This window comes from Hermetia illucens, chromosome 1 (genome assembly GCF_905115235.1).
Source record: "Hermetia illucens chromosome 1, iHerIll2.2.curated.20191125, whole genome shotgun sequence".
Lineage (NCBI taxonomy): Eukaryota > Metazoa > Arthropoda > Insecta > Diptera > Stratiomyidae > Hermetia > Hermetia illucens.
Window position 1 is genome coordinate 162,850,638 of NC_051849.1, and position 13,836 is coordinate 162,864,473.

Sequence of the window (13,836 nt, forward strand, 5' to 3'; positions counted from 1 at the left end):
TAGCAACTATAGAGTACAGAAGGCATTGAATGTGAAAAATTACTTTTCGCGAGATTGGAAATGCGAATTACTACTTGACAATGAGTGATGATAATCAATTATACATTTTTCCTTCAAAACTCAAACCATATTTGAACTATATTATTACATGATATGGTCTTATATAATCCAAGATTAATGTTAATACTAAAATTCTATTTTTTAACATTCCATGGTTTATGACCCGACAACGAGTCTCTGGTGCACTTCGGGGTCGATCATAGGGTATTCTCACAACTTTTTATTTCTTTTGGTATTTTTTTAAAGATTTAAAGATTTTGTTTTCATAAAGAATTTGTTTAGCTTAGCGCGGTGGAAGGAATAAGCCACAGCAGTGAAGGAATAAACTATTTAAATTGTATGGTGATAATATTACGAAACTTAAAAGGTTATAGAAGCCATTTATAGCAATTGAGGTTTTTTTCTGGCTGACGAGCAAAGTAGACCTTACAAATCCCAACGTGCCAGTTTCGCCTCTGAGGAGGCTCAACAGTTATCGGGTTCCTTCTTATTCCGTGTTATATTTAAATATAGACTTTTCTAGGAGTTGTTTTTATTAGGATTTCAATCAAAAATTGAAGCCTGCATCGACATTAATAATCTAAAAATATCACTTTTGGATGACAATTACTTTTGAGCGCCTCAATCGTAAAATATTACAAGGTTTTACTAACTTATCCCTTCATATTGATTTGACTATGCTAAAACTTCATTCATGAAAAGTCAGTCACCCTCAAAAAAGTAAAAAATTGCTTATGAATCAACATTAAATCTAATTTTGCCAGGAGGTAATGCTTAATGCGCACATTTCACTTTTCTACTGCAAATTTTAGCTATTCAAGCATAATAATGAGTTCAGAATTGACCGATTCGATTAAATGAACCATCATTTTAAATTTATTATTTTTATTTACTTCTTAGGTAAACACTTTCGAGTTTTTTTTTTGTATTTATATACATATACACTCGCTAGAAAAAATGTGCGTACACTAAGCAGTTCCTGGTTATTCGTTAGTAAAACACACGAATAAATTAGTTTTTTAAAAACATTTTATTGTTTGCATATTGCTTGTGGTCTTGTTGCTTTGATAAGGCCACTTTTACGAAATTAGAATTCAAGGAAACTGAAATAAAAAAAGGGAAATAAGAAAAGTCACAAATGTTCAGTAGAAAAAGTCTGCGTACAGCCACATAATTAGGTGATTCCCCGAAATATAAATCCTTGCCATTTGGAGTAAATTGATTGTGAGTTATTGGTTTATGGCTGTGTTTGAAGTGTGAAAAATAAGGACGTTTTTTTCGTTATTTTGTGTGTATAATTGTTATTATGGAATTGAAGCGAAAAGAGATTTGTGTAAGTGAAAGAAAAGTTATAATAAAATTATGGGAAGAAGGAAAAAGTTTCCGCGAAATAGCCAGGATAGTAGGAAGGCGACATTCATCTATTCAAAGGGTAGTTAACAACTTTAAATCGACGGGAATAATAACATCGAAGCCACGATCTGGTCGCCCATCGAAGTTGTCGATTAGGGAAAGGCGAAGTATTATAGGTTCGGTGAAAAAGAATCCACGAATAACTGCACCACAAATCGCGAAAGATATTGAACTTAAGTTCAACAAAAAAATTTGTGCTGATACTGCACGGAAAATACTCAAGAGAGCTGGTTACCATGGGCGAGTTGCACGTAAGAAACCATTTATTTCATTAACTAATAGGCGAAAACGAATAAAATTTGCGAATAAGTACGTAAACCAATCAAATGAATTCTGGGAAAATGTGCTTTTCTCAGATGAAAGTAAATACTGCATTTTTGGAATAAAAGGAAGAAAAATAGTATGGAGAAAAGCATGTACAGCATTGAATAAAGAAAATTTGATGCCAACGGTAAAGCATGGTGGTGGCGGAATAATGATTTGGGGGTGTATGGCAAGTGGTGGCGTAGGAAATCTGCAATTTATAGAGTCTACCATGGACAAATATGACTACCTAAATATTTTAAAACGTAATTTAAAACAAAGTGCTGAAAATTTACGCCTGGGTGACGAATTTTATTTTATGCATGACAACGACCCTAAGCATACGGCTGAGGTTAATAAGCTGTGGCCATTATATAATGTTCCCAAACAGTTACATACACCCCCACAATCGCCACATTTAAATCCCATAGAACATCTGTGGGATTTATTAGAACGCAGAATTCGCCAATACGATATAACTTCAAAGGATATGCTGAAAAATGTATTACAAGAAGAATGGAATAAAATAAGTGTTGAAGAAACATCTAAACTTGTATCTTCTATGCCGAAAAGATTAAAAGAGGTCATAAAAAGAAAAGGGTATCCTACAAGCTACTGATTTGCTTTTCATATTTACTCAAATATAATTTTTTTTAAATATTTGTTTACTGTACGCAGACTTTTTCTACTGAATTATTGCGATTCTTTTAATTTTTGGCTTTATAACCTGGTTTTTGTAACACTTATAACTTAGTGAATTAGATACACTAAAACTACGGAACTATTTGTAATGTTTGGATAAAAAATTCGCCACAAAAATTAGCTTAATTTTTTTGTTTTACTAAGGAAAAGTATCATACTACTGAGTGTACGCACACTTTTTCTGCCTAGTGTATGTAATATGAAATTAGATTTTCAAATTTGTCAAATATTATAAATTCTCAATTTTTCATCTTTCAAATATAGAACTGAGACGAATTGACTACCAAAATGATGGAAATGATAAGGAACGAGACTGTCGCTGAAGTGGCTCTAACCACGTTATCACACAATGACGAGAAACCTGTCTACAATGCGACAACGATACCGATTACACCTGGCACTGTAATTATTAGCAATAAAATATCGCCAAATGGTGGAGATAGTAAATTTGGAAAAGAACCAAATCAGGTACAGATGTTATCAACATTGCCATCCCGTGAACCTGTAGACATTGAATTTAAAGAATTAGCATACACTGTTAGCGAGGGATTCAGAAAAGGTGAGTACAGTTTGATTTGAAAAGTTTAGTAGCTAAAATAAATATATAATTGTAATGCATTTCATTATTAGTGACCAAAAATTTTAGGTCACCGAATATATGCCTGGTTCTCTGGTTAAATTCAAAGTTGTTCCCTACTTTTGTTGTTTATTGATAGCAAATTCCGTGATAAAGACTATGTTGTAATCTATAATGTAAACGCTATTGATTCCGTACTTTAATCCAGGTAATAATGTTTTAGGGATTCATGTAAAATAAAACCTGATTAACATCGGTTCACTGTCTGCCTGTTGGTCCGTCTGCTTATCTGTCACATACAGTTTTCTCAAAAACGTGCCTATAGGCACCCAATTTTGTGAAAAGGTGACTCGAAAGTAGGATGCCAACAACTTCAGGGATAATAATCATCTTGATACCCTGGTAGCAGACCTGTATCAATTGAATTCATTGAATTCATCAGACCTATTGGCAAAGGTACTGGGCGAACTGTGCAACTATTTTCACATTTGACCATCCCGTGGGCTTGACTGACACTGAACGTCTGTCTTTTTTTGCGACATTGTCATTGTAACAATGAATTTACATAATCCACCGGTTAATTACTGCAAAATCCAGGAAATGGTAAAAAATCTTATCGATCACTTCGATTAACCTGTTGCATGAAATCTACATCTCTCATACAGTGTTCTACTTTTCGATAACAAGAGACTTTAGGTCAATTTAGGTTATCAGCGATTACAAGTATCTACCGGAGAACCACCAGCGAATGTAAAGAGTGACTTATACATGGTCGTCACATTTTACCCTCTCATCCTATTTACCTCGTTGCAACTGCTTATCAGCCTTAAATTTTTTAGAAACTTTTCCAATTCTATTGCTCTAAGGCTAATTCTATCTTCTGGGGGAAGGGTATTGGAGCATGAAGTTTTCAAAAGCTAATACCACCACTTGTTACTAATATAACATTTTTCAATCTAAGTGGTTTGGATTTTGGCGGTGTGTGTTGACAATATAACATACACATCGCCTTGAAGAGGGGGCATCTGCTCTTCCATCAACATGTGTTTGAGCTGCGGCAATCCGCCGAGGCCGTACTTTGTGCAATTTGTCCTTTCCACCGCGAGAAATGTTACCGTCAACGAAATTAAAATGGTTATGAAGCCAGGAGAATCTTCCATGCCACATGCTTCTTTTTGGTAACAGTGGAGTTCACTTTTCATGTGCTACTCCCATATAGTAACACAGACAGAAAAATAGTACAGAACAGCCTCAACTTGATTTTAGTGTTAAGAAAACATTCCCAAATTTTAGACAGGGCAGCGAAAGCGGATCTAGCGCTGTTAATATGTCGGACTGACATGCCTTGCCAGACTGGTGTTCATTTTCGGTCCAACTTTACTTGCCTATCTTTCCAAATCTAGAGTCATTTTGCCAATGTCCATGACCCAGTGGGTGGCATACAGATGCCATAAGCGTATTTGAGGTGTTTGGAGAAAGATGTTATCGTCCGGACAAGGCAGCGTGAAGAAAGTTACCGGTAACAAGAAGAAATAATATCGATGACAGAATGCAACCTTGGCGAACGCCGCTTTGGACCTCAAAATCCTCCGAGATAATTTCCCGGTATAGTAAGTGAGATTTTGCGCTATCATATGTCATGCTGTTGACGCTATCGACGGCTTTCTCAAAGTCGATGAACAACAGGTGAAGCGAAAATCTAAATTCTGCGCACGTTCCAAAATGATCCGTGGGGTGTTGATGTAGACAATAGAGGAGGATCCGTCCGTATTTGGGGTATTATTTTTGTGATGGCAGGAACCACACAGATACTCCTCTAATTGTCACACTTAAAGTGGATCCCCTTCTTTGAGATCTTGATGATCAGCAACGTCAGCGACCATCAGATGGTGATTACTTTCGAGGTCATTGTCAGCGCCTTTTTGTTACGCACATCTAAAAGACAGCTCCTAAATCTACTGCTAATCGCAATGTGGTTGATTTGCTTGCTCGTAAGGCGTCGGTCTTTTGAAATCAAAGTGACGTTATGGCTGGCTCTGTGCTCGAACAATGTGCCACTAAAGACGAGGCGGTGAAAATTGCAGAAATCCACGAACCTCCCAAGACAAGATGCCAAGACTGTACTTCCCCATCAAATTGCTGACCAAGATGTTTTCAGATCCCACCTTGGCATTCAGATCTAGCCATCACGATTATAGCGCCACCTTTAGGAAGCTTCTCTTGAACCGCGTTTAATTGCTCGTAGGAAGCATCCTCTTACTCTACATCGGAAGTCTTCGTTGGTGGAAATCATTGTACACAATGTGATGCTCCTTAACCTGTGCCGAAATCTTGCAGTTAGAAGTCTCTCAGAAACGGGCACCCAGGTCAAGAGAGCGCGTCTTGCGGTAGCCGTCAAAAGCAACCCGATACTGGATTTTACTCTGCTACCTATTGGCTTTCCAGAGTACAAAAGTATATTGCAATCAGTGCGGCAAGAGGGAGAAAAGTACTGTTTGAAATCTCACCATCTTACTTCGCTTAGGCCCAGAATGTCCGAGGATCCTTGCTACCGTTGTCGAGGAACGTGCGCACATTCCGGAAACCAATCATAGTCCGTTGTTGATAGCCAAAGGTTGTACCAGTGAGGTCAATCCCTATCCGTGATATTGTTGAAGTTTTGGTAGCAATAAAGTTTCAAAATTTGCAGGTTGCCAGCCCAAAAATGTCTATCCCTTTTAGTCGTCTCTTACGGGAAGCAGGGAAAGCTTTGAGTGTATTCTTAAGCCCCAACTCACAGCACAAGGTGTTTGTTTTGTGTGAGTTTTGCTTCATTTTTTTTCTATTTTCAATTTTCTGAATTGAAGCAGGCTCCTCTATTAAGGACGTCTACGTTACCTAAGCTGATTATTCGCAGTATCACGAATTGGACTCTCTTTAACAATTCGTATATTGTCCCTCGTGACTGAATTCCGTAAGTCCAGATTGAATTTATGTCGGCTTTATAGTTTGTACTCGACTCCTAGTATTGAGCTTCTATTTAGAAGTCAAAAATGTTTGCTGTTTTCAGCTCCGTTGCCATTACTTCCGTCTCGACTTGGTTTTTCTACATTAGCCGGGTATCCAGGTGCATACCTAAGTATTTTACATAATTTATTATACCATTGATTGAGACGTTAGTCGCTTTGTTGAAGGTTTGCTCGATGCCTGAAAATACCGCTAAGCATTATTTTCTATCGGCTACTGCACTCCACTTCTGTCGAAAGATAAAGTAGAAACCTAAGCATTTTAACAGGGTTTCGTCTGTTTCAACTTTGGTTTTCAATGTAATGTTGATTTATAGCTGAGTGTAGTGCCCCATCTTTATTGCATGTTATAGGTATGCTCGCAATTTTTATAATAACCAGCGAGTGGTTTGAAAATGGCTCATAGCAGGCCTCGCTTGGTAAAAGCTTCCGCTTCATATTTTTTGGATTATCAAAATCAACCTAGATTGGAACTTGCTGGCCAATAAGCGGGCTATCCATAGAAACGATATCTAGGCTAGTGCATCCCATAACTTCCTGTCTTCCTTTCGGATTGGTTAGTCTGGATTGTGCCAGTATTAAAGTCTCCAGCGATAAAAGATCGTTTTACCAGAGTGTTGAAAAATTCTAAATGTTTGGGAAGCCAATTTAAACTTCTGGGGACAGTGACGCTGGTTATTCTAGTCATTGATCGAAGTTACTTGGAGGTAGTTTTTGCAGTGCTCTTCTCGATGATACTGCGTAACAAGGGATGTAACAAATATTCTAGTACCGTCACAAGGTTTCTTCTGGATGCTTGGTGTCATAGAAGCAATACCCATCAATTGTAAATTATTTTATTGGCGAAATATATATCTTATCGCACCTGTAGGGAAAATCCATCATATCTATTTTCAAAGTGTACAAGATAGGCTTCCAAGAGGCGTGAGAACATAGCTATCTGAGCAACAAAAACCATAAAATATCAAAAACAGAGACTACGCCCCAAATCTCTCAGTTCAGGCAGAAAGTTTTGACGGGCTTTCTAGGTAAAAAAGAGTATGTTCCAGGTTCAGGGTTACCAATATACCAGCATAGGAGTTGGAAGAAGCCAGCCAATTCCACAAGAATTCGTCAAAAATTTGGTGGAGTTAAAATCGGAAGGAAATTGTGATTCAACAAAGGGGAGGAAATACCCGTTAAGGAGTGATAAAAATAAAATTTTAATTACAGTTTCCTATTGATTGTTTCTTCCAATTCAATTTAAGGATTTTTATGGAGGTTGAATGTTATCTCCAATAATCACTCTTTTGAGCCGATTTATACAACAGAAACTAGTACCGTTAGGTCGGTACTGGAATTAGCTTTAATAAACCAAGAAAAAGGCAAAATTGACAGTCTGCGATTTTTTCGCTCCCAAGTGTAGTTTGGTACAGTATTTTCGGCTAATGTGTACAACTTTGCCAGTCCTCAGAGTTAATGTTTTTTATTTTGCACCCCCTATAATTGGTAATCCCGATATTTCGTACCTAATCGTCAGTCCCTTCACGATTGGTGCTGTTGGCCCTTCCATGGCATATTTTAAGTCAGTTGATTTCCTACTGATAAAGACTTATAAGATCTGGGTCTGATTAAATACCATCTCCTGTATCGTGGTTTGTGTCGAAACTTCATAGTTAGAGTCAGTGTAAGAAGTCCTTCTGGATTGCGGATTAGGAGACTTTCATTTGCTTGGCTTAGAGGTGTGGATTCTAAAACGCTAACATGACTTCTGTCTTTCTGGGCTACGCTGTTAGAACCTTCGACTGTAAATACGCAGTCGAAGTGTTGAAGTTGTTCTTTTGGCAGCCTCTGTAATTAGCTATGTGTGGACCATTAAAATTGCTACAGTTTTTAGTATTAGGGCTCGTAGGCATTAATGGCCAACCACCTTGGCGGCTAGCTGGGGAAATGGAAGTTATGATAGCACTTACAGCAGTTGCGAGTAGGCGATCATGTGTGGTGGAAGTGGGGATGCTCCATCGCCGACAGGAATTGTTCTGACTACAATGCATTATCATCTGTTTTTCCAGATTTTCTGTGGTAGGGGGAAGGGAGTTTCTTTTGAAGTACCTAACTGCTAGTAAGTAATAACCAATATTAAACGTATTATCATTATAACCAATTTATGTAGTATAAACCAATTGCCCATCTTCTTCTGTAGGTCATAACCCTTGCCATTCACTGTGCGCATGACGTTTTTTATTTCCTACATTCTCACTTTTTTGGCAATAGGACAAATGATTTCCAAAAGCAGCGAGTTTGCACTTTTATTATCGGTTATGCGATGCTATGGATCCTAGTTGGGTAATATGATGAAGCAACTAGTGGTGTCTAACTGGCATTTTGTTAGGTAACAAAAGAATTGTCAATAAGCAAATGTTGCTAAGAGCTAGGATGACTTGTCAAAAATCGATAACGATGGTGCTATGATCCATTAAGGAGTTCTCATCAACCATATTCTCGGGATCAATGAATTTGTATTTTTAATTTGAAATTTAAATCTCCTGATGCCATAAACAATCAAAACTTTGTATTTTTTGTTTGTTTTTTCAAATGATTCCTTGATGCCAAAATGTAATAAAATCCTAAAGTATGAGATCATCGAACATTAAATTAAAATCTGATCATGTTTTATGTTCCTTCACATATGACCAGTTCAATTTTCGTAACATGAACATGCTAGACAAATTGCTTTCACCATTTCTTTTGATTTGTTGTTATCAGTTTTTTACTACCCTCCTGAACTTTTTAATTATGATCGTTGTTAACATTCACCAGACAGTTGAACTTTTTTCTACAAAATGTTTTTTCCTTTCTTTCTTTAAATTTGCCTTATTTTTATTAGATTATGAAATTGGGGTCAGGCAATGATCCAATTTTTGACAATTTCTAGTTCAATTCCATTAGGAACATAAAAACATAATTTTATAGAGGTTTGTTTATATTTTTTCTCACGAAGTATGACTATGATGGGTTTTGCAAATTTTTTGTGAGTTTTTGTAATATTAGATGCGTTTGAAAATATAAGATAAGAGGAGTAGATGTCCAATAAATTATATAGGGTAGACGATAGGCTGCGTGTCAAACTGGCCAAATATTCTACTTTTATAATGAGATGAATACTTGATTTGATAGTGGTCTGTTTACATACATTTTTTAGATTTCTTAGCCGCGAATCCATCGTGAAAACTCAAATAAAGTGGCACTCTGACATTAATGGTTTTAATAAAGGCTTTTTTAAAGGGTGCCAAAAGAGCTGCGGACTTTCTCGACAGGTTCACATAGATTTCTTGATGGCTTGATGTACAGACAGACAGACAGTAAACCGATTATAAAAAGGTTTTGTTCTACACAAAATGTACATGTACTCTATTGGATGCGTACGAAAGCCTGTGCAGACAACCTGTAAATACTAGATTAACTTCTGAGTTAGGTGACTGCAAGGCACCCTCATTTAGGTGCTTATAAGATATTATAATTATTGTCCAATGGAATATCTTTTGGTAAATAAATGCCAAATAAAAATCACTACTAGCCATGGAGACAGTGTTGCGTTTTAATCCCTTAAGTATCATTTTATCATTTAGGCGGGAGTTTGCTTAGAGTTCATGATTCAGATTCTTTTTCACATTATATTAAAGAGCTGTTCCGCTTAAAGGTCAGGTACGAGAACCAGTTGTAAATAGTCCAACTCTTAGAAGACCTTCATTTTATCTTATCGCACCTGTAGGGAACGTGATTGTTGTTTATGAATCAATGTAATACAGACGTAACCTGGCATTGAATTCGCTATGAAGACTACATCCATTTTCTCATCGCTTTCATGTTTTCACTTCATCACAACCCCACCGCCACCCATTTAAGACTTGCTAAATGTTAGGAGTTATTTCCGGGAATCATCGGGGTTGCCCAAATTAAATTGAGTCTTGGAAAAAAGGACTATCGAGTATAAGTTTCCCGCTAGTCGTCAGTGAGCGTTGATGCCGGCCTATATTTTATTTTGTAATGTAATAGTAGTAACAATCGTGGATGTAATACTGTAATTTGGACCTAGGTGTTGAAGTGTGATACAAGCTTTCATTTCTAGACTAAGACGGTTCATTAGGAGGCAATGTGGTGAGCATTAGGAGTGCCCATGTTTGCTACTTCACCTACGGACTCATTCACAGCTGAGTTGGCTGATGTCAAAGGTCCAAGTTCGAATATAAAGCAAACTACCTCATTCAGGCCTTTTATTATGCCATTTGCCGTATTCCCTAAAATTGTGTATTCACTGGCCTTCTATCTACGTCGTTCAAATCTTTCTAAGATTGAAATAGGGGTTGTTGCATCTGAAATACAGAGCTCTCTCTTTTTTAAGGTTTTGTTTCACACAAAACCTTATTAAAAACGATTGAATGTCTGTCTGTCCGTTTATCTGCCACACGCGATTTATTCAGAAACAGCTGAACCAATTGTCACGAAATTTGGTGGGAAGATGTGGTCTATGAATTCTTTTACATATAGAAAGTGGCGCCATTTTGTGTTGAATCTGAGAGGGCTCCCAATACATGCAAAGGGAGGTGTACATTTTTTTTACAGAATATGGTCGTGTGGGATATCAAATACCTCTCGTTGTTGATCGTTCCCTGAAAATTAAAGGCTACTCAGATAGTAATGCTCATGTTCTTCGGCTTTAGTTAGAAGAGGCGTTCTGAGCTTGCCTAACGGTTTGAAAGGTAAATGCCTTACGTGTGTACATAGCCAGCCACGAGCTCTCCCAACTGTATACGCTAAATCGCCAGTATATTTCTAAACAAGTGGAGGCTTCAGGTATGAAAGGTTTTGTATATTTCTTATATATTTGATTGGATATTTGTCCTATTTGCACATTATTTGTAATGTTTATGCATTTGGTATGTCGGACCATTGATTTGTGTGTGATCCTGACATTCAAAATCGTAGATTCCAGCGAATTTGCCCATAACCATCAATTTTGGTCTATTATAACCTTTGATAGTAATTGTACAATTTGCAACAAACTTGGTAGTATCATCTTTATATCATAGCCAACACTTCTGCCCAATTTTTTATTCATTTTTTCCAAAGATGTAGTGATTTACTATAATTAGTACCACATATTACCAAGTACTAGATACATACAGGGAGAGCTTTGTGATTTTTTTTCGTATTGTTAGGTCGGATAGTTTCACACAAAACCTTATTAAAATCGATTCTATGTTTGTTCGTCCGTTTGTCCGTCACACCTGATTTATTCAGAAACGGCTGAACTAATTTTCACGAAATTTGGTGGGAAGATGTTGTCTATGAATCCCTTTTTTTCACAGAATATGGTGATATGGGGTATAAAATAAAAGGGCTTGATTAGTACTTTTTGAAACTGAACTTATTTCTGATATTGGGTGAAACATAGGGAAGTAAGGGTTCAAAATGTGTACACCAAAAAGTGAAAGTCTCGTGCTCAGAACCTACCCTACCGAAAAATTTGAAAAAATCCCAATGGCGCATCTACACGAAATCTAGGGCCCCCAGCTTGCGATATCCCGATTTGAAAAAATCACAATGGCGCATCTACACGAAATCTAGGCCCCCCTAGCTTGCGATATCCCGACTTATTTCCTTCCTTATAGAAGGGGAGTCCTCGTACTAACGCATATTCTGCCTCGTACCACTATTGATCACAGCTTTTGATGGTGTTCGGTGATCTGTGGATCAGAATCTATCGTTTTGATTGCTTGTTCTAGATGAAAAATTTCCCGTCCGTGAAGAGGATACGTTCCCATAAATGCTCTGCGACTCGCCGTATTAGTAATATCTTCGCAGACGTACGAGCTTAGATATCGTTTCCGATGTTTGTTAAGTCTTTGCAGAACTCAAATGCATAGCTGCTCCTTTATAAGTATTTTTTTTTTATTTTTGCAAATAAGTACTTATTTGTGGAGCTTACTTACTCCCTTCTTCAGTGCTTAGTTACTAAATCTAAGGCATGAGTTGAGTGAGGTTTTAATATCGTAACAAAATTTTAATAATTAGGTACATCAATTTATTATTTATCATTAAATTATTATTGTATTATTCTATTAATGCCACTCGTTAAGGATCGCTTAATGAATATAGTAGGCGATCGTTTTAATAAGGCTTGATGGCAGTTTCCTTCGTGGTTGTTAAGCCGCTTTTCTGGGTCGCTCCTCATTATTTCTAGGCTCTCTCATGCGTACAATGTATAGGCCTTATTTACATGTCGCACTGGTTCATCTGTCTGTTGTTACTGAATGTCTCTCTTCAATAATATGCATGACCAGCCGTGCTGGTCTGTCTAATGTAAAGTTTGTCGCAGTCTTTATAATTTATATTGGTTCTTTTCGCTGCCTAGTCTTCGTTTGACTACGATGCCTCTCCTGGTACCGACCACTTTTATGTTGGAATTATCCATAAGAGTTCTTATTTTAAGAAAATTGTTGGACATCGGTACACTTATCCATTTTATCTCATCAGTCACCTACCCACTACTGAATGACTCAAATATCTGCGTTATGAAATTGCTTCATGCATTAACGCAACTTTGATGAAGCGGCGTTCTCCAACTGGCGTTCTTTGTGATCGACGTATCAATGAACGTCTCGAATCTAAAACTTATCGCAATGTCGTCCTGCCGCTCTCTATGGTTCTGAGTTTTGGCCGACTATAAAAAACAATGATCGGCGTCTTGTGGTAATGGAGACGAAATTGTTGTGGTGGACTAGTGACCTGACACGTTCGCGATCGATATGGAGTTTTATCGGTCATGGAAAAATTGTGCGAGAGGCGTCTTCGATGGTATGGATACATAATTTGTAATTCTTGCTAACGAGAATTAATTCGCTGAGATTGGTCTGGACATCGAAATCAATGGAAAACGACCAAAAGTCAGGCGAAACAACCGTGGCTTTATACGTTGGATGGGGACTTTAACGCCTCGCGATTACATCGAGATCAAGCATTTGATAGAACCAACTGCCGAAACTGATCACGACGAGCTGACCCCGCTTGTGAACGGGACAAATGCTGCAGAAAAACAAGAAGAAGTTGTGTTCGATTGGTCGAACAATCTTGTATGTTCGTTCCTTTATTGTTTGCACTTAATTCTTGGCTGTGTCGGGGATGTACTTCTCTTCCTTATCAAAACCTGCCTTGTTTAGAAGATATGTACAAAGCCTGTGTACGCCGCCATTTTTTGTGCTGTGGGATGTGCTGAAGACGCTGTTATCGTTCGTTGGTTTGCTGTTGCTTTCCTATAAACTTCGAATTCCAATTTGCCTTTGTTGTTTATAATTCGCATATCTGCATGTTGAACTGAAATTTTGGATGTATTTAGTAGATTTCCGTTAGAATGTTCATAGCTTTATCGTCGACGTATCATAGGCATATTCTTGACTTTATTTCCTTTTCTTTATCGATTCATCGATTCGAAGTACGTCATCAACATTTCGATAACGAGTGGTGACAGTGGATTCCCCAACGCTACTCGTGATGTGGTTTTGTAGAATTTTGCTTTAAAGATGAAGTAATTTTCGCTAAGGAAAGTGCTGCTAGGTTTATGTATGTTTTCACTTTTTTCCTCCATTCTGACCTTTTGCTAGCTGGTATATTGCCCTGCACTTATCTGAATGGTCCTGAGCATCCCGCCATCTATTTAATGGCAGACCGCCCTAATGTGAGGAGCAATTTGTATTGTAATTTTAGGTGTCTAAGCTTAAACCAAGCTGTTCTACTCCA

At 37.5% G+C, this 13,836-nt stretch overlaps 1 protein-coding gene across 2 annotated transcripts in view; it reads left to right on the forward strand.

Annotated features, from left to right (window-relative positions):
* LOC119648946 (ATP-binding cassette sub-family G member 4) overlaps positions 1 to 13,836 on the forward strand; it is a 72,630-nt gene that overhangs the window by 17,076 nt on the left and 41,718 nt on the right. For both annotated transcript variants that reach the window (XM_038050865.1, XM_038050873.1), the window contains exon 2: positions 2,743 to 3,037. In XM_038050865.1, coding sequence (XP_037906793.1) covers positions 2,767 to 3,037 — 271 coding nt within the window. In that variant the 5' untranslated portion in view covers positions 2,743 to 2,766. The remainder of the gene's footprint in view (positions 1 to 2,742; positions 3,038 to 13,836) is intronic.